Source organism: Leucopleurus acutus (assembly GCF_964270905.1).
Source record: "Leucopleurus acutus genome assembly, chromosome: 3".
NCBI lineage: Eukaryota > Metazoa > Chordata > Mammalia > Artiodactyla > Delphinidae > Leucopleurus > Leucopleurus acutus.
The window spans coordinates 124,789,862-124,812,276 of record NC_139145.1 but is presented as its reverse complement, the minus strand read 5'-3'; the positions used below and the strand labels follow the sequence as shown (position 1 = coordinate 124,812,276).

Sequence of the window (22,415 nt, the reverse complement as noted above, 5' to 3'; positions counted from 1 at the left end):
CTCAGCCTCCCCTCCCTCAGCCCTAGGCAACCACTAATCTACTTTCTGTCTCTATAGGCTTCTCTGTTGAAGATATTTCATATGAATGGAATCATATAATATGTGCCTTTTTGTGACTGGCTTCTTTCACTTATCACCATGTGTTCAAGGTTCATCTGTGTTGTAGGATGTATCAAGCATCTCATTCCTCTTTATGGTTAAATAATATTCCATTGTATGGTAATACCCATTTTGTTTATCTCCTTGTTAACTTATGGACATTTTGGTTGTAAAATAAATTGTGAACACTTCCAATATATATTTTAAAAATGTGTTCATGACTCATATGTCGGTACTACTGAATGAATATATTAGGTACTATATATAACATACACAAAAAGTAATAGTTTAAAAGATAACAACAAAATATAAATAGGATTCTTACTTTTTTTTTTCTCACCTCTCAGTGGGTCATTTGTATTCTAGAAACCTCTCACTTTTACAGATTTTTGAGGCTACTGGTTCAGGTGAGCAAGTCAGCTGAATAAAGGTGTTCTAGACAGAAGATGCAGTGCATGCAAATGCATGGAAATGAGAGAAAGTACGGCACCTTTTCATGTCTTGCAAGTTGTATGTCTGGGACATAGAATAGAAAGGAATTTTCATGCAGTCATTTTTTACCATCTCCCTCACTGTAATAATTTAAGGTTTAGTGAAAGAATATCTATATTCTCTTTCTTACATATGTATAAATATGTATATATGTGTATGTGTGTATATATATATATATATATATATGAACACCTAAGAAAGAATATTAAATAAAAGTTTTATTCTAATATGTAAGTCTATAGTTTTATTATTACAGTTGACCCTTGAACAACAAGAGTTTGAACTGCACAGGTCCACTTATACATGGATTATTTTCAATAACTGCATCCTACAGTTCTACACGATCTATGATTGGTTGAATCTGTGCAGGTAGAACCACGGATACAGAGGACCGGCTATAAAGTTATACTCAGATTTTGAACAGTTGGGGTGTTGGGACTGCTAACTGCCCACATTGCTCAAGGGTCAAGTGTACTATTTGGCAGTGTATATTAGACACTATATTATGATACTTTCTAGAAACAACCTTATAGTTTGGGCTTTTTTCAAATAATCCCAACCAAGAATTAGCAGCATTAATTTCCTATTTACCACTCTTTTCTGGTTTATTTCTGAACATCTTAGTTGCAGTATTTTCTGTGACTTAAGGAGATGGGCTGAGTCTGCTATAGGAAAACAACATCAAAAATAAGTCCTTTGTACTTTCCCTTCTATAAAACCCATGGAGAAGTCCCTTACACTTTATTTCATATTGTGCTGAGTTGCATATGAAGCAAATATAGAAGAATAATTGTTTGTTCTTACCAGTTTGGCTGTGGTTGAAGAGAAAATGGTTGTAATATTTATTCTGCTACAGCCAAAGACTTTGCTAGTCTGTGGTATCTTGTGAAGATTCTGGGCAGACTATTGGGATAGAATCCAATCAACTTAGTTTCTCAGAAATATTTCTCAAGATTGGCTTGCTTATTTTTCTATTATTCACACTCATTATTCTGGGTATTTTAACGGCATATCACAGTGATTAATTTACTACATTATATACTCTTTTTTAAAAAATACTTTTTATTTATTTATTTCATTTTTGGCCGTATTGGGTCTTCGTTGCTGTGCACGGGTTTTCTCTCTCTAGTTGTGGTGAGCAGGGGCTACTCTTCGTTGTGGCACGTGGGCTTCTCACTGTGGTAGCTTCTGTTGTTGCAGAGCACGGGCTCTAGGTGCGCGGGCTTAAGTAGTTGTGGCTCGCAGGCTCTAGAGCGCAGGCTCAGTAGTTGTGACGCACGGGCTTAGTTGCTCTGCCACATGTGGGATCCTCCCGGACCAAGGCTCGAACCCGTGTCCGCTGCACTGGCAGGCAGATTCTTAACCACTGCGCCACCAGAGAAGTCCGACATTATATACTCTTAAGGCAGTAGTAATTAATATTGAGTTTACCATCTAAGAAAATAGAGACCAAGCATTTGTGAGGTCGACTCAAGCCTTTACTCCAGTGAGTGACAAAGCTGGAAACAGAATGTAGAGTTGCTAACTAAAAATATTGAACCCAGTCCATTTAATGTGCTGGCTTTCTTTTATGACTAAGCCAAAGATTTTTTAAAATTAATCAGTGAGAATGTGTCTGTAATTCTGTTCTAATCCAAAATAAGAGGGTGAGAAATTTTCCACTTCACCAAGAAAAAAGTGTAAGATTGCTTTGGTAACGATTTCAGTTTATGAAATTAATCAGACAAACAAACTGAAATAATCCTTCTTCATTAAAAGATTAATTAATGCCATTTGAAAACTTAGGCACGTTTTAAATCATTTTTTTTTTTTATCCAGCAAATGTGTTTTTGTACCATAGAGTTTAGGTACTTCAACTTTAGTTGATAAACCACCTTGATGAGTATAATATTTTGATTGTTTCCTGATCATTTTTTGGCTGTGGGTACCATATAAGAAATGTTCAGGGACATTAAGCCTAAGATAGCACCTAATGATTACCTAATGATTAATGTTCAGGGACATTAAGCCTAAGATAGCACCTAATGATTACAGCTGTTCATGGTTTGAGACAAAGAAGACCAGTTTTTCAGCCTACTCTGCTTTGACACACTACCATTTCCCACTCTCAATTTCTTTCTTTAAGAATCCACTTTCCTCTGAAATATCACTTTCCTTTTTTAAAAAATGTATTCATTATAATAATATTTTATCAAATGCTGGAAAACATATAGGCACTATTTTAGGCTCTAGACACAAAATGGCAAATAAAGCAGAAAAGTCCCTGCCCTCAAGAAACTCACAGCTTGGATCCAACTTTGGCACCCTTTTCAGTGACAGCTCACTGACATTCACTCATCACATAACTTTTTTTTAGTTTTCAGTTTTTTCCAAAAGGATAGGTTTCCAAGTGTAAGGCCCTGGTCTTTCTAGTGGCAGCTACTTCCTTATTGTATTTAAGTGATGTATTATTGATAAAGCATTTAGAATGACTGGCACATGGAAAGCACTATTTGTATAAGTGTTAGCTACAGGTAGAAGATAGGAGTAGCAAAGCATTTTCCATCCTACCAGCATGCCAGCAGATACTGCTTATTCTTAAGCAAATTCAGAATTGTAAGTAAGCCTCATAATAAGAATGCTACCTTGAACATTCAAATATGGAAAAATACAAATTGTTCTGATAATGCATGTCACAAAAGGATTTTCTATATTTCTTCCAATTATAAGTTTTATTGGTTCTTTGAAAAGATTTAATATACAGAACTATTTTTTATTCAAACAAGTATGTTAATAAAATGAAAAATATTGTGTCTACTCTTTGCTTCTTCAAATGAGATTTAATCATTTGCAGGGAACCATAGCTATAAGTAGCTTATAGACATAAAATATGGTGCCCTGTATTCTCTGCCAAATAATACCTCCTACTTATATAACATGAATAGTTTAAAAATCCTGTCACATGCCTCATTACATTTAGTTCTGTAACAGTCCTGAGAAGTAGATTAAACAAGTATTATTGTGTCCATTTTTCAAAGAAAGAAACCAAAGTATTAAAGATATTTTGTACTCACCCTAACTTAAACAGTAGATTTGAGGAGTCAGATCTTCGGTCCAATACTCTTTCCGCTACTGTATAAAACTGCAAAGCATTGTTTCCTTTAAAAATAAAATAAAAGAAGCCACAAGTAATATGACCTGTTAGCATGAAGCCAGAATCAGCAGATTGAGGACTGGCCTACAATTCACAGCATTACCACTAAGATTGAGCAAGGTGACCCCCATCCAACTCACCCTCTAACCCCAGGTTCCAAAAGGCATATTTGGACACAGTCAACTTCAGATGAAGCATAGTTTGATTACCTTTTTTTCTACCCTCACTTCATCTCAAGATGTAGCTTGTTAGAGATATCATTAAAGATGGGGGTTGGGGACGAAGGGGTAAAATCTGAACCAGATTATAGAACAGTCTAGGCAGGTAAAAAAAAAAAATCTGAGATACTGAACAGAGCCAGAAACACTGAGTATGGTCCTTTCAAATAATCCCTCATGTTTTCATATTTAAATTAGAATATTCTGATAGATGTGGGAAATTTATTTTACCAGGATATTTTTCAAAGTTTCTTTCTAAAATAATTAGGGAGAAATTCCAACAAGATTTGGGGAGTCGGTTTCTTTCTTTGTCTCTCTCTCTCTCTCTTACTCACTTGCCTTTGCTCCATTGGTCACTGAACTTGGGAAAAGCATTGTTTTCATTGATTAAGAGAAGTATGGATGTCAGGAAACTTGGCACTGTAATTTTATTAACTAACTTAAGCTAGTACCTTAATAAGAAAACACCCTTTAAAAAAATTCTTAGAAATGAGTTCAAGCAACATAACAATCTAGGGTGGTTCAGCACACTTCATTTCATTTTCTAAAAGACTCACAAACACTTGTGACCCGCAAGGTATAGATTGTGGCTCCTCCTGTAACCAAAAGTAGGGTCCAGTTGTTCACCGCTCAAAAGCCAATAAAAAAGCAAGGTTGGTGGAAAGGAAAGTTTGCTTTATTTCGGATGCTGGCAACCAGGGGTGGAGGGTGCAGGGAACACCCGTCAGAGGCCGACTCCCTGCCCTACAACCAGTGGGCAAGAGCTCTTATAGGCTGCGGGAGGTGGCTACAGTCAGCTCTGACAGGCATCTTGAAATTGGTCATGGGTGGTCTGATCAGCGTCATCTTGATTGTTTGAGGTACAGTTAGTCTTCAGTTCCAGGGTCGGTTTGTTTCCAGTTCTTCGAGGCAAATTCTCGGAATTGTGACAGCTTCTGTCATGGCTACAGCCTGGTCATCATGTAGTTAACTTCTTCCACCTGATGGGGCTTTTAGTATCTGTAAGACAGCTCACAAGTTCACAGGATATGGCTCGATATTATCTGTAGCCCTTGAGAAGGAACTAAAGGCCCTTGACTTTGCTTACTGACTAAACCATTATTGTTTTGTCCTGTTTGACTGCTTTTCTTTGCTTCTGCATTTTCTCACTTCTCTGATTAAACTTATTCTTTGGCTAAAGTTCTTCCACAGACAAAAGGCAGGCTGCGGGCATGGTCACGCAGACCATAGGGCCCTGCTCCATTTCACTTCTTGCTTCCCCTAATGAAGTTCAGATTCCTTACATGATCAGATTTTTATCTTATTTTCCCTATTTCCCATTTTATTTACCCATTCTTCATTTTCACAAAACATTTTTCCTCTTCCTCGTGTGTATCCTGCACTGTGTTGCTTTCATGCTTTGGTTCTGTTGTCTCTTCTACCTGCTGTGGCTAAATCTTATTTCTCCCTTAAGGCCCAGTTATACTGCCACTTCCTCCACCCAACTTTCCCTCTTCTCCTCTGCATAAATTTTATAAGTACTTTATCAGGACCTCTCATATGTCATTTGCACCACCACACAGTTAAAGAGTATGTCTTATCCACTTTCCAGCCTATAAGCTCCTCCACATCAGAACTGCCTTTGTGTCCCTCACTCTCATACATAACAGTGTCCCCCTCCATAACTGTCTGCAGTATAATAGGGTAGAAAAGGCATGGGCTTTGAAGTCTGACAGCCCTGATTTCAATTCCTTGCTCTATCATTTATTAGCCATATAACCTTGGGCAAGATACTTAACATCTCTGAACCTCTGTTTCCTCATGCATAAAATGGAGACAATAATACTCCTTCTGTTGTTACAGCATTAAGTTAAGTGAGAAAGTAGGCAGAGAGTTCCTAGTATTGTATCTCAGACATGCTAGGTCTTAAAAACTGGTGATGGTGCTGGTAGTAGTGGTCGTACTTGTATTTTAGAAGCCACTTTATTGCTTCAGTTTCCTCAGTCACATAGAGAATAGGAAGAATACTCTGACATACCACACATGAGGACTATTTTGAACCAGTTTGGAAACCCTCATAATTATTTGAAGAAAAGTATCTCATGAGTTTATTACAAAATAATAGAACCCTCCTTTAAGTACTGTTAGCAAGCATGATATTCTGCAGTGTTGAATTTGCTAGGTTAACCATAGCCTTAGGTGATTTTTAGATAGCAATTCTTTCTTTAGTGTTCTCCTTGATTGGCTTCATGAAATCTTTATATCTTGAAGAATTCGGGGCTTTCTTCTTATTGCTAAAACATAGAGTATATAATTTGTAGGCTCCACACCCAGAATGACAGGGCAACCTAGGGATGTTGTCAAAATGGCCATCAAACTACAAGAATTGTGGGTCACACCATATGGAGAAATACAAAGCGTGCTCTGTTGAGGGGCCTGGGGGCAACATCAATCAACCTTGTGCTGGTCTTGAAGTCCACATGAGGGGGAATGAGGTAAAAGTGAACAGGAGCACAGACTACAGCCAACAGGTGGGAAGCTGGAGCCCCCAGAAGAGAAGCCATTCATGTCCCTCAGTACCTATTTATATATTGTAATTGTTTCTTGTGCTTATTATTAATAAGAATGGAGAAACATCTGATAAAAAGCTTATCAGAGAGTCTGTACAATTAAAAACTTCATTAGTAAAAGATAAGACAATTAAGCCTAATTTAAATCAATTTAATGTTTAGTGTTCAGAACCTGTTTTTACCAATCTAAGTTATCTTATCTCTTAATTCATTAGATAAGTTCACTTAACTTTATTTGAGTTGATTTTTAATGTAATATATACTTTGTGGTAATTAATTTATGTGATGTTATGACTGTAAGTTATTACCAACATGACTGCTATTTGAATTATAAACTCAACAAAGCAATATATAATACTCTAAAAAAAAGGCAAAATTTTGTATTTGGAAAGGAGTGGAGCTTTCAAAACAAGTTTTTTTTTTTAATTACTAATATCTTAAGGGAAAGTAACAAAAGTAAAAATTAAGAAAACTTCTAATTAGAGAACTACACCTATATTGGCTATTCATGCCATTTTATAAATGGTCACAGTGTACTGTAAATGTACAGTCAGCCCTCCATATCCACGGGTTCCCCATCCACAGATTCAGCCAACCTTGGGTAGACCATATTCTGGGAAGAAAAAAATTCCAGAAAGTTCCAGAAAGCAAAACTTGAATTTGCTGCACACCAGCAACTATTTACGTAGCATTTACATTGTATTAGGTATTATGAGTAATCTAGAGATGATTTAAAGGAGATGGGAGGATGTACAGGGAGGATGTACATAGGTTATATGCAAATATAAGGAACTTGAGCATCCTTGGATTTCAGTATGGGCATCGGGGGTCCTGGAACCAGTTCCCCACAGATACTGAGGGACAACTGTATAGAATTTCAAAGTGATTGTTAGATTGTAATGACATATATCTGCAGTGATTATGTACTACAGAGAGAAAGTACACATAGCAGTGTACATAGAGAGGAAACAACATTGGGTTATCAAAAAATCTGGTTTCTGATATTCCCAGCTTGGCATAATCATTTAACCTCGCTCAGTTTTCTCATCTGTAAAATGAGCAAGTTATTACCCTCTAAGAACTTCTTAGTATTAATATTTTTGTCTTGTGATTCTGGACATATTCCTTTTGTACTAAATTTAAAACTAGGTATGAACTATCATATATTCACTAGCCAGCCCTCCTGGAGGTGCCTAATGGAAAATACAACTGAAAATCAGTATTTTTATAGTTTATATTCCAAAATGGAATACAGTCTGAAAATGTGGATAAATTTAACTGTTTTATAACTTGTTACCTTCACATTTCTCAAATCAGCTAATAGAAAAACACAGAGGAAAATATTCTATATTACTTTCTTTTGAGAATTATTTTAAACTCCAAAATAACATGAAGAAATGAGGCTAGGATGAACAACAGAGAAAGAAAAATTAAAAATTTGTGTAAATGTAGACAATTCCACTTAACGTTCGGTGCTGAAGCATACTTCAGTGTTCAGTGTTCAAGCAGATTCTTTCATGTAGTCCCTAAATTATTTAACCAGTTTTGACTAATTTTCATGAAGCTACAGAGGCTTATTTTGACCACCAGATGGAGCCAGCATTGTTTGATTTGTAGAATTAAAAATATGCTGAAAATAAAAATAGGTTAAATGAAATTAATAAATTGCAGATTTCTTACTTTAGTTCATAGTACAGAAAAAATTAAACTTTTAGCCCAGTCTTTGCCTAAACTTCTGCCTACTCTTCATAAATGTGCATATAGATACCTCCATTATATAGTTTCTTTATTGTGAATTAGTTTTTATTTGAGCAGTTTCATTGGATAGAGAAACCAGTTTTCTTCTTATTCACCTTTTAAAGATACCATCTAAACACTTTCAATTATCTTCAAAACAAAATTAGTACAGGTTCACTCAATAACTATTATGGATTATAACTATGAATATATATATGTAGGCTCTCATTTTAATGTCACAGAATATTCCCATTTCTATAATGGATTTTCTTACTAAAACAAACCAAAAAACAGGCATTTTGACTTGGATGGAGGATATGTAGTTTAGCCCCAGTAGCTCCTCAAGGAGATGAAGCCTTAATGAATGGCTACATTTATTCAATGGCTGCAATGAATGGCTGCAGCTCTTACAGGGATTCTACTCAGAAAGCTCAGTGCTCAAGGGCTTAATCAGGGATAATTGCCTTCAAGTTGACTTTTACTCCTCTCACCTTTATTTAATAAGTGTCAGAAATTATCTAATTCCTTACAACTCAACTTAATTAGGCAGCTATCTACAGAAAAAGTATTTGTACACTAGGGGACCTAACCCCCTACAAGGCCCTCAAGGAGCCATTCTATCCAGCAAGAGCTATAAGGCAACCATGCACACTGTTGTAATTTAAGATCTAAAACTGATCACTCTGTTCATTTGTCCATTCAGCTACTATTTATTGAGTACATACTACATGCTAGGGATATACTAGTCCACAAACAGGGCACTGTCCCTGCCATAAAAACTCTTTCTAGGAAATTATTTTCAGTAACCCACTGTTTGGCAGACTGCAGTTCCCATTTATTATGGTCTGGGAGGAATTCAGGACCTTTTTTTGTTGGTAGGACTTTATTTCATCAGGACACATCCAGTATGGTGACCTGATGCCTTTTTATGTCAGATTGGAATATTTTCTTCTAAGTTTTCTTGTGTTTCAGACATGAAGAAGAAATAAGCAAGCTGGTTAATAGTCTGTACTTTAGAGCTAGACTGCATGGTTTCTTATTCTCGAGTTTATAATCCCTGAGATAAGTTATCTAGCCTCTTAAGACCCTAGTTACCTTATCAGCAAAATGGGGTCAATAATAGGACTTCCTCATAGGGTTGTTGTTTATGAGGATTAAGCAAGTAATTCAAGGTACTAGTATCTGGCACATAGTGAGTACTTGAAATGTTAGTATCATGTTAGCTATTTTCAAGTCTGGTACTTTTCCTAGAATTAATTTAAGATCTGGTATGTATAAAATTTTATCAAAACATACTTTGTAGCTTCCAGAAAGTATCATGAGATACAAAGTATGATGAGATGTCAGTAGCTTTGGTATTTTTCTATATCCACTAAAGTCTGTCCCTTTTGTTTTCAAATGTTGTTTACTATTTATCACTAGTAAACAACATTTACTTTTATTTATATAAAAGTTTTTATTATGGGAATTTTTCAAAAATTTCCTTGAAATAGTAGATCTAGATCTATTTAAAATCATTTATAAGTAGCTTTATTAACAGTTTCTGACACATAATAATCACTTACTAAACTTTTTTTTTAAATGAATGAATGTGCAGCTACTTGAAGCTTTTAGCTCCTTGAGCTCTGGTACTGAGACAGTAGAGGGTATAAGCCCTTTTATCTATAAAATGAGATTTGTAATAGAATGATACCATTGGTTCATTAGCTAAGTAACCAATAATTGAGTAGTCATCACTTCTTTCTGCTCAGAACAAAAAGGTTTTGTAATGAAGAGATTCAAGTGGAGCAAAGATTATGTTTCTGACTAGTTCTTAGGGAAGAGTTAGAGACATTCTTTATAACACGCAGGGGGAAAAGTGCAGTATTGAACCTTTCGTCTTACTACAGATTGTCACCAAAACTAGGAGTCAGAACATAAGTTTTAGCCGAAGTTCTGCTGCTAATCCACATGCGACACTAGCTAAGTTCTAGTGCTCTAGCAAACTGATGCTCTAGTAGTAAATTGATGGTTACAGTGTTGTTGGACATTCTTGTCACCAAACCCTTTTATATATATTTCCTAATATTATCTCAGAGGTCACTAAGATATTAAATTTTTTTTATTCTAACACTATAACATAGGTAAGCTTTAACTCCTCTCTAGGTGGCTAATATTCTACCCAAGAATCAGCAACATAATACTTACAATCAATGGCTTGATCTCTTAACTATTTTTACATATATTATGTTTATTTTACTCTTTAGATTACTTTCTAGAATGAAAAGCCTGCATCATGTATGCTTTAGATATCATTCATAGCATTTCCTAGAGTGTCAGGCATGTGGGCAACACTTACTAAATTTTATTTTCTGAACTGAAGTTTTAACTGAAGACAGTAGGGCACAGTGTGGGATTTTAGTATCATAGAGACCTGGGTTCAAGTTCCAGCTTTAGTATATTCTAATTGTGGTCTTATCCTGTTTCCTAATTTGTCAAATAGGTTTATAGATACTTTCTTCATGGATAGTCAAAGAACCTTAGCATGGTACCTAACATATAGTAGGTTTTTACTAAATGTTCTTTTTCCTCCCATTCTTCATTCCTATTTATTTAGCATATATTTTATAGAAATTTCAGTTAATAACAAATAGTTGTCATACTGTATCATTATTTATGAATCCAGCATATATTGAGATTTTTAAGAAAAGCAGAAGTAGAGCACTCTGTACTTAAACTGATTTTTTTCAAACTCCTTTTATATTTTATTAGCTAGTTTTATGTGACTAAAATCATCCAGTCATTTACTCAATTTTTGTTTATCCAGGGGCATTCAAGTACATGAGAAATGAATGTGCTACTTCCTGTTCTGGCAACATGGACTGAGTTAAGACAGAACTTTCTCCTTCTACAAATATATAGAAATTCTGGATAAAATATGATCCAGCCCAATTTAAATACTTAGCTAAGCTTGAAAGAGACAGAGAGGGGGCTGGCAGGGTGAGGGAAAGTGAAAGGGGCCGGGAGAGAGAAGCTAAGAAAGAAAAGAAAATTCCTACGTACCAGAAACAAAGGTGAGGCATAACCAGAGCCTTAAGTGGGCAAGTTGACACTACAGTTGCCCAGGGGGATATTGGAACCAGACGTAGGCTCTGATAGCTAGAAGCTGAGGTTTTAATCTCACACTTGGACAGAGATATAGTCTTGGATCAAAAGAGGAAAGAACTGGGGCTTCCCTGGTGGCGCAGTGGTTCAGAGTCCACCTGCCGACGCAGGGGACATAGGTTCGTGCCCCGGTCTGGGAAGATCCCACATGCTGCAGAGCAGCTGGGCCTGTGAGCCATGGCCGCTGAGCCTGCGCATCCGGAGCCTGTGCTCCGCAACGGGAGAGGCCACAACAGTGAGAGGCCCGCGTACCACAAAAAAAAAAAAAGGAAGGAACTAAAAAAACTGTCCACCTGGTCAGGAAGGCCACAAAGAAGCATGTCATTTTTCAGAGCTATATGTGGGAGAAAAAAAAAAAGTCTATCATAAAAAATATCAAAACTCTAAAACTCTACAAGGCACAGCTATAAAGTCTGAATGTACACTGCCTATATGGTACAGGAATCCTAAGCCAGGAAATTAACTTGGGGAAAAAATGGCTGTGCACTAATGGAACCCCTTAATTTCCTGGTAGAAACAAATGCAAAAGCTCTCTGTAGGACTCCTTACATAATCCTGGGTGCCAAGGATTCCTATGGAGCATGACGAAGATGTAGCTCTAGCTGTAGGTACACACACAGTCAAAAATTAGAAAACACATGGGGAAATAACCACTCTGGGGAGAGAGTCAGAAGACATAATAGAAGGATCTCCAAGAATAATCTGAAAGATAAAACATAGCAAGTGTCTAGAATTTTAAGCTATGATTATTAAAATCAATGACTCAGTTTATATCTTAAAAACTGATTAGATACAGCTAAACAGAGAATTAGTGAACTGAAATACAGAGCTAAGGAAATTACTCAGAGTATAGTGTTAAGAAATAAAAACATGAAAAATAAATGTGTTGTGAACATTTGATCACACTATAAACAGAAGTAGTTTATACTGATGTGACATACTCAGTTAGGAAATAGAAGAGTTGACCATATTTTTCACACAGTTGAGTTTGTGCAGCAGATATCATTGCATTTGACTCTGTGTACCATGTAGAAGTGTTTGGGTTATAGTTTCCATGCAGTCCAGATGGAACCTTAGCAGGCTTAATCTTGGTATCACAGATGTATATAATGAAAGGTCAGCTGATTTCACAGCTATTCTCAAGCTGTTTGCCTATTCATTTTGGCTAGAAATAAAAACAGGAGGAGAGGAAAGACATCCTAAAGCCAGACAATTAAAAATCTCAGAAGACTAAGAACTAGAGAAACCATTGTGAAATGATTACCACAGTCTAGCTAATTAACATATCCATCACCTTACAAAGTTACAGTTTGTGTGTGTGTGTGTGTGTGTGTGTCTGTGTGGTGATCAACTTTCTTAGCAAATTTTAATTATACAATACAGTATTATTATCTGTAGTTACCATGCTGTACATTAGATCTCCAGAACTTTTCTATCCCACATAATTGAATCTTTGTACCCTTTGACCAACATCAAAATCATATTAGGTAAACATAAAAAGACTACTTGTTTCTTAGTTCACACATTTTTTTTAACTAGACAATCTCTTGAACAAAATGGCTGATTATTAATATATTACTCATTAATTATTTTCCTCAAACTAGGTAACAAAGAGGCAAGCCACAAACCAAGGCTTGAATAGAAAGATTACTGGTATTCTTGATGTCAATGGGCTCATCTTGGTTTGCCAGCCAAAGATGAGAAGAGATAGGTTTTTGTGTTTTTTTCCCTTAAGTCACAAATTTTCATTAATATATATAAATGTAACATAATGTAAAATGTTAGTACTTTTTTTTTTTTTTTGAGGCAAACCTGTATTCTGTGAACCCAGATGTTAGCTAATCTTTGTTTGTATGGAATTACTGCAGGATCAAATCCATAGATTTTTTTTTGCTAATTTCTAATTTAGTAAAAATTATTTCTATCTGCTCTAGGTAACTGTCCTGATTTTTTTGTTAGATATATTTATATTTTATGATGCCATTAAATTGAAATTGTTTGTTGTTGTTATTATTTTAACTGGGGAGCAAAAGTGGCAGGTAATTGGAAAATCAACCAATATTGAAAGATTATATTTTATAAGGCAAGAGAATAATGTAAAATGGTATTGTTGAATTTTAGGAATACCTTACTTATTTTAAAAGTGAGATAGACAGGGGGGAAGGGTTAGGAGGAGGGATAGTTAGGGAGTTTGGGGTTGACATGTACACACTGCTATATTTAAAATGGATAAGCAACAAGGACCTACTGTATAGCAGAACTCTGGTCAATATTATATAACAACCTAAATGGGAAAAGAATTTGAAAAAGAATAGATACATGTATATGTATAACTGAGTCACTTTGCTGTACACCTGAAACTAACACAACATTGTTAATCAACTATACTCCAATATAAAATAAATAAAAAATAACTGAAGAAAAAAGTGAGATAGGTGATTTTATAGTCAAATAAATACAGTTGAGAACAACTACAATAGTACAGTATATAATAAAGATGTTTATAAAATTGGTTGATAAATTAACATCAATCACTTTCTAATCTAGATAATCATTGTGGAGCTTCCATAGAGCCTTTTTACTATTTATCCTAAGACTATTCTATTATTCCTCAGAGGAAGAGGCTGCTCCAGATGGTGCTGTTGCAGAATACAGACGAGAAAAGCAAAAGTATGAAGCTTTGAGGAAGCAGCAGGCAAAGAAAGGAACTTCCCGTGAAGACCAGGTAACTTCACAAACCAAAATCCATACACAGTTCATTGCCTTTTAATTGTCTTCAAGTGTTAATGGAGCCTAATTTGATTATACACAAGGGGAAACATCACCTCTTAAAAATGGAAAAGGATATATTAATATAGGGGTGAAGTGACAAGGACCTTGGCCACTTAAGCAAAGACCCAGATGATAGAGTTCTTTCCTGACATAAAGGCATAAAGCCTAAAACTTTCAGGTTTCAACCTTGTACTCCCTTATTAAACACAGGAAGGAACATAGTAAAACCACATATTACCAGATACTCCGGTAGAACCTTTGACTAAGTGAATATTATGCGATGGGGTGATTATAAATGATGAAGGTATCTCTTCTGGATCAGCATCTCACCTGCTGCCTAGGCAGCTCCACTTGAAATTGTACAGTGCCTGTAAATAAGGCACTTTGTCCACTAGTTGACTTCTACCATAAATAATACCACGAAAGTCTGCTTACTGAAAGTCATTCCTGAATCTTTAAGTAGTAATGTAAGAGGATTGTCAGAAATCAAGAATAAAAAAAAGACAGGAAGCGAGCTCATCAATTTGGGAGTCAACACCATACAGCACTTGGCACTTGATAAAATGAATCTCTTCAGCAGCTCTTTATGTTGAAAAGCTGGGGGGCAGACCAAAATTATTTATATTCGGTGCTGCCATATATACATGAGAACATGCCATTTTAGGCATATAAATAAAATAGGCAAAATAAAAGTAAATTTAAAAGCCCAAGCCTGTTTGAATAAATTAATCTAATCAGGAACTATATTATAAATGACACCTAATTACTGGTAAGGAAGATCATGCATCAGTGCCCAGTGTGAAAATAGTCATAGGGAAAATTCAACAAGAATTCAGGTATAGGAAATTGTAATTACAGAGAACTAACATGTGCAGTTTTCAAAAGAAATGGCACATCAAATGAAATTAAGAAAAAGTACTTTATTAACTTGTTTTCATGGAGTCACAAAAGTCCTCTGAATGTACTACCAAAAGATGTGAAGGATCACTCTTATTCTTGCATTCCTCTTTCTTCCCTCCTAGTAAATAATTATTAAGAATCTACCACGTCCTGATCACTGTATTTGGTGGTAAACGTGGTAGAAACATCCCTGTCTTCTCTGAGCTATCAGGAAAAAGAGGCAGTTAAGTAATACTAATAAAAGGGGTGAACATTATGACAGGTTGGATACAGGAAACTATGTCAATGTATAACAGTAGGACCTAACATGGCATAAGAATCTGGGAAGGCCTCCCTGAGAAAATGATTTGTCAGCTGAGCTTTGAGGGTTGGATAAGACATAACATGGCTAGACTAAAGGGACAGTATATGAGGAGTCTTTGACCTCTTTTGCAAAGAACTAAAAGATGTTAAGTATGACTGGAACTTAGACTAAGAAAAAGAAAGAGATGAGGCTGGAGAGGTAAGCAGGAGCCAGTTCACACAAGATATTTTTGAGCCATATTATGGAGTTGAGATTTACCCTAAGAGCAATGGGGAGCCATCGAAGGAAGGAGGTGATATGACCTCATTTGCACTATGGGAAGATCCCTCCCACCTGGCTGCAGTATGGAGAGTAGACTGGACCCGGGGCAGGACTGGCAGCACAGAGGCCATTTGAGAGACTCTTCTATGTAGATATGCATGCACAAGGTGTGCCACGGCAGGCCCCTTCAGCACAGCTTCTTCATGCCGGGAAGGCTTACTCTGTGTTGAAGAGCATGCTGTTAATGGTTGGCCCTTCATTCCTTCAGCAAAAGCCAGAAGACTAATTCCCCTGGAGATGCCAAACAGAAATGCCTCCATGCAGATCCTATCTTCTTCAACCTATATTGGGCCCCATTTTTTTTTGTGGTGTTAGCTTTTCTGCCTAGTGTCCTTTCTTGCCTTTCGAATGCAACTAGAGAAAGTCCAATCTTGAATATAGGAGAAATTAAGAAAGGCTGAGAGGATGTTTTTCGTTTGTCATAGTCCCAGTCCTCCTTCTTTGAGCAAATACCAATAGCACATTAATTGGCTCTAAAAACAGACTGCCTCGCCACTTTCAACTCAAAAGAATAAAATCCAGGTCTAGCGCAGTTTTCTAGGAAGTTTTAAAATTTCATTCCACTAAGAGGTCTCCTTTGTTTTCATTTTTCTTTATGCCCTCAGAAAAGACGTTTCCAAGTGTGTGAAAATCCACCATCAAAAATTGATGGGGTTTGCTTTTAAGTGATAGATAGATAGATAGATAGATAGATATAGAGATATAGAGATAGGCATGTAGAGGTATATATTTATATAATATATAGATATATACACACACAGAAACACTTAAGAAGCCTTGAAGGATATATACCAAATGTCTACAATGGTTACTTATTCTTAGTGGTGGGATAATAAATATTTTTGTTTTGCTTCTCTTTGTTTTCTAATATTTCTACAATAATCACTTTTCTTATTATAAAGCAAATACAATAAAAGTTTGTAGGTGAAAGGCTTTTTTAATGAATAATGTTTTAAAACAAAGGATGTTTTATCTGTTAACATTGTTTGAAGAGCTTAGTCCTATAATTGCTACTCTAGAAACATAAAATATCTAAACCCTAACATGCTAGCAGCCCTCAGAATGCCTATGAAGATATTCTATAGAATTTATAGTTTTTCCTTAAAACTCATGTCATTTAGCAACTATGGTAATGTATATATTTTCCACTGTTGTCCATGTGGGCATTAAATTTTGCAGAAACATATAAGGCACTTTTCACTATCATTTTTTAGCAATAACTGCCTTTGTTTCTTGCAGATATTTTGACATCACCTGTCTTTATTGAGCTTAGGTTCTAGACCACCAAAACCTACTTAATTTCTTCACGAACCATGGTCTTAATGATATTTTAGATAAATTCTGGAGCCTCCAAGTTACTGTGATTCTTTATTATATTTGTTATTCACATATTGAACTATAACACACATTTTTCCTTAGGAAATGTAATTACAGTTGGCCCTTGAGCAACACAGCTTTGAACTTTGTGGGTCCACTTATATGTGAATTTCTTTCAGTAAATACGTACTACAGTTCTAGACCAACTGCAGTTGGTTGCATAACCACCAGTGTTGAGGGAGAGCTGGCTGTGAAGTTATGAGTGGATTTTCAACCGCCCAGAGGGTTGGTGCCCCTAACACTCATGCTGTTTAAGGGTCAACTGTATTTTAGTACTGAATTCAATGTACCAGCTTCTTAATTAGAAACTTGAGTTTTTCAGACAAGGTGGTACTTTATCCCATTTCACAGTTATGTACTTTTTAAAACTATAGAATAAAAAAACATTTCTCTAATTTCTGATTCTCTGCTCAAATTCTGAAGTAAACTGTTAAGGTATAGCCAGGGGACAATGTGATTAAAATTTCAGGCACCTGCTGTTTCCTCTTACCTACAAATGGCATTGGAGCCAAAAATAAAAATATCAGAGAAATAGTCCCTTTTTTACAAAAACACACTCAACGTGATATTTATATCCTACTTCTTTCACTTAACAATAGCATATAATATTTCATGTGTATAATTTTAATAATAGTGTAATCACATATTCACTGCTTTTTACCAAATTTATCTAGCTGCTTATTAATAGACATTTAACATGTTTCCATTTTTCACTTGTATGAATATTGCTGCAGTGCACATCTTTTGCATAAGCCATTTTCAGTGTTTCAGATTATTTTTCTACATGTATTCCCAGTATTGGAATTACTGAATCAAAGGGAATGATCATTTTAAAGTTTCTGATATGTATAAAAAACTTTCCAAAGATGTCACTCCAATTTACGGACCTTCCAACAATTAACATGTTCATTCATTTCACCTTCCCCAACATTGACATTTTTATATTTTTGGAAATTTGTTCAGTACTATTTGTTTTTGGTGTTTTGGTTTTGATTTCACATGTCTTAGTGAAGTACCTCCCTATCTTGTGGACACTAAAAACTTAGCTATTAGTAAGCATGCATTTTAAAGTTTAAACGTCTTCTACATAAACAAACTTATTTTCCCCAAATCAGAAAATAGTCACATATCCCTGAGGGAAAATGTCAGTGCAAGTGCAAATGGGGCAATGTCAAGGTTTGTGAATATCAATCACTGTTGCAGCTGGAAGGCAGTTTTGTTATTTTCCTTCAAAATGAAAAAAATTAAGTGTTTTAAATCCTGGAAGGATATTTTCTTTTCTACCAAATTTAAATGTCTCTTCTGAAATTATATTTATCCTTATCAGGAAACTTAGCAGTCTAATTGTTATTTCAGACCCTTGCGCTGCTGAACCAGTTTAAATCTAAACTCACTCAAGCAATTGCTGAAACTCCTGAAAATGACATTTCTGAAACAGAAGTAGAAGATGATGAAGGATGGTAAGGCCTTTGATTTCTTTATATTACCATGAACAAACAAGCTCAAAGCAGAGACACTATTAGGATATTTCTACTGTATCATCCCTTTATTTTTTCAGACTTTACCTTCCATTATACCCTCATCATTATAGGACCTCAGCACCGTTTTACTTCATTGCAGTTCAGTAAGCATTTATTTAGTGCTTGGTGTATTCCCAGTATTGTGCTAGCCAGTAGAAAATACACAGGAAATATATGACCCGATCCTTGCCCTAAATAACTTTCTAATATTGTGGAAAAGATAAGACTCACGTTAAACAGCTAGAAAACAGCCTTAAAAGATTCTGAGTCATTAACTTTTTACACTTTCCCACAAACATTTTAGAACTCATTAGTCCATTTCATAATCCTACCAAGTTCCTCTTCAAATTATGACCTATAGGATCCTAGCAATACATGCATAGTTAACTTATTTTTATCTTTGGATATTTTTCAGCTTTTATTTAAGACACTGATAAGAAATAAAGGGATTAATGACTTGTATGTGTCCTGTGCTTAGCACTTTATCCTATACTGGCAAAAAGGAACAAAAAAAGAGTAAGCACTGTGCTTTTCTCTTCTCACACTCCTCTGCCCTCCAGCTGACTCCACATGTAGTATATTAGGCCTCCCCGCACCTAACTGCCTCCACGCCCGCACTACACCCTGGCTCAGGCACATTGCTGTGAGCAAGCCAGTGGGTCACCCCCCACACATGACTCACCCTCTGGAGCCTCTGAACTGTCACATGTGCCATTACCCCAACTCAGAATCATAGCCTCACTCCTCTCTGCCAAACAGCATCTCTCCCCTATTTCAAAACTCTGTTCAACACTCCCATCCTCCAGGAAACCAGTCAGCAAGATTTGTTGAGCACTCACAAATCTAGAGGGTGGAGGAAAGAGGGCTGGAACACATATTAAAAAAGACATAAAAACACTTATTAAGAAAACATTTAAGCAAGTAAGGCTCTGCAACTATATATAACTTTAATCAAAAGGGCTGGGTGATGATGATTTGAATGGGATGAATCCTACCTACCATACGATCCTGGAAATACTTGTATATTTCTCGATATGTGATTTCTGTATGGTCTGGGTTATGATGCCAATTTTTGTAAAACCCTTGGTCTCTTTTAATAGGTTTCTATTACTTATGTGTATTTGTTTATACTTAAATTCAAAGTCGCTTAAGGCAGAAGCTGGCTCCTCCCATAGTTCTTTGCCAAAGGTGAAGGCTCAGTGAGTGTTGAATGACCCATAGAGATAAATGCACTTGCACAGAAAAACTTTGTTTTTTTATATGACTGGACAGGTTTAGTTTTATTTTGGATTCTTTGAATGTCTCAAAATATCTTTCAAATGTTTTGGGTTCAGCCACTACACACAAAAAAATGTTTTGCCAAGTCCTCTTCCCCTTATTTTTGAATCCATATGCATTTTTTAAGGAAATATGATCCATGTGTTTCTGATTCATTTACACTTAACTCATCAAGATGGTGTTTTGTAAGAGCAGTTTGATGCCCAATAAGTTTTTTTAACCTTCTTTTAAGCCATTTAAGTCCTTTTTTATTGAACAGGAAAGTCACCAACAAATTTAAACCCAGAAGTTTCATTTGAAACTCATAACCCACAGGATTCAAATTTACTTTCAACTTGGCAAGACCATTTACCTTCCCAAGGTTCTTCCTAGTCCCTTGGTTCTGTGTCCTCTCAGTTTGAATTCCTCATTAGCATCAGATATCAATTAGTGTTTTTGAAAGTGTCATTCTTGTTTTTGATGTGATTTCACAATACAATCAGTGTTCTAACATCCTCATTAGAGAGTTAAACAAATGGGGAAACTTCACCAGATTGGGGGAAAAAAAGACCACTGGTCAATGACATTGGCTAGTTCTCCATCTGGGGAATAAAAATAAGTGGTAAAGGAAGGGGAAATAGGGTAAAGGAACCATTACCAGGGGTTCCTTTCTGCTTGCAATTGCAGTCACCTAACCAGAAAGTCAGAACTCTACACTATGTACCTACATACTTTTTGTATATTTTTTTAATCTAACATCTAATTAAAGTACCTTTAGTATTCTTACAGAATACATGGGGGCACTTATATACAGCCTTTTTGTTGCATTGTAGAATACTGAAATTTTGTAACCTGATAAGCAACAGCATCACTTCTGTTCATAAATAAACCAGTTCAGCTTTATCAAGTCCCTGGTGATTTAGATCATCTCTCATAAAGTATACTCCACTCGGAAAAGAAGTCTTGTATTCAAAATGATTTATAGCAAATATTATGACTTCATGGTATGTGCATGTGTGTTATGCATAAATTACATGGTTCCCAGACTATTTTGTAGGTCACGCTTGCCGCTTTTCTAAGAAGTGAAAGTCAGCCAGTGCTGTACTACACCGTCAGGGTCTGTTATCTGAGGTAAAATGATTGCTTCTAAGACATTTTTATGTGTCCACATGAGTGACCACACATTGAGGGATCATTTTCATTTTCTGTCAAGATAGAAACCATTACCAATTTGTTATGTTTTCTTTTACTTGGCAAACTGTTCTATTCACATTTTTGGCTGAGCTGCTGTATTGGCATAGTATACAACAGACATTTGGGTACCATTCAGCAGCATTCTACTTTTTAAGCAAAAAAAAAGAAAAAAGAAGTGGGAGGGGGAGAGACAGAAAAGAAATATGATTCTATTGTAAACACTGTATATGGTGTTTGATAATTATTCCCAGATTTCACTGTCTAACAAGGCATTTAAGGAAGTGTTATTAGTAGATCTAAGCTGAAATGCATGATAGAAATTTTTCACTCAAAATTATTATCATTCTTCCTTTGTTGGGATATATACTGCCAATATTTGATAGTGGTAGTGACGGGCACCAGATTCTAGTATAGCAGCTAAAGGAGACTCTTTGCCACTACATTCCTTCATCCCACAGCATCACACACTCTTATAGCTATAGAAACCTTCTTCAAACATGGATTTTATAAAACCAATTAGATACATAGCAGGAGTTATCAGCCAAAGGATTCATATGACCATGTGGATGAAGTCCATATGCCATTTTGGGTTTGGTTAGATAAAGCTTGGTTAGCTCCCAAAAAAAGTTTTGAGAGCTGTCTGACAGGGCAGTAGAGAGACTTATAAAAAAGAAAGCCACCTGCTCCTTACACAACAAAATTGGCATTCTTAAGGGGAGGGAAAAAATTAAATCTATGGGAGTAGACTGCAGTCTTGTGAACATTAACTATTCACTACTATGTTCCATTGAAAATTCTTTCCAGATTGTTAACATAAAACTTCACAACAAACATACAAGATAAAATAATAAACAATATAAATGTCTATCTGCCTTCCTCCCTTTTCCTCTTCTCCTCTCTCTCCCCTTCACCACTTTCCCTTAGTACATACAGTATTCAGTAATATAAGAATAGGAAAACACTAACAATTGCATGGTTGCCTCAAGTAAATATTTTAATTTTTTTATTATATAAAGAAAAGATATTCACTGTAGAAAAACCAGAGTATAGATCCCGCAAAAGAAGTAAATTAAATCACCTGTGATCCCAAACTCAACAATAAATACTATTAATTTATACACACACACATATATATATGTGTGTATATATATACCCTTCCACATACTTTTATGCATATTTTAAGCAGAAATGAGATCACATAATACTACAGTTTTATAACTTGGTTTTTTTCCCTCAGCAATATATAGTGAGTACTTTTCCTTGCCATACGTAATTTTATGATATACTGTTTGAATTCTGTACTGTGACCATATAGTATTCCATTATATGCTGAACCATGGTTTACTTGATCAGCGCCATGTTGTCGGATATTTAGGCTGTTTCCTAAATGTTTTTATT

The 22,415-nt window shown here is 35.7% G+C and overlaps 1 protein-coding gene across 1 annotated transcript in view; it reads left to right on the top strand.

Annotated features, from left to right (window-relative positions):
- Window positions 1-22,415, top strand: part of CWC27 (CWC27 spliceosome associated cyclophilin) — a 224,906-nt gene that overhangs the window by 150,674 nt on the left and 51,817 nt on the right. Inside the window, exons 12-13 of the mRNA XM_082837378.1 lie at window positions 13,988-14,097; window positions 18,403-18,506. Coding sequence (XP_082693504.1) covers window positions 13,988-14,097; window positions 18,403-18,506 — 214 coding nt within the window. The remainder of the gene's footprint in view (window positions 1-13,987; window positions 14,098-18,402; window positions 18,507-22,415) is intronic.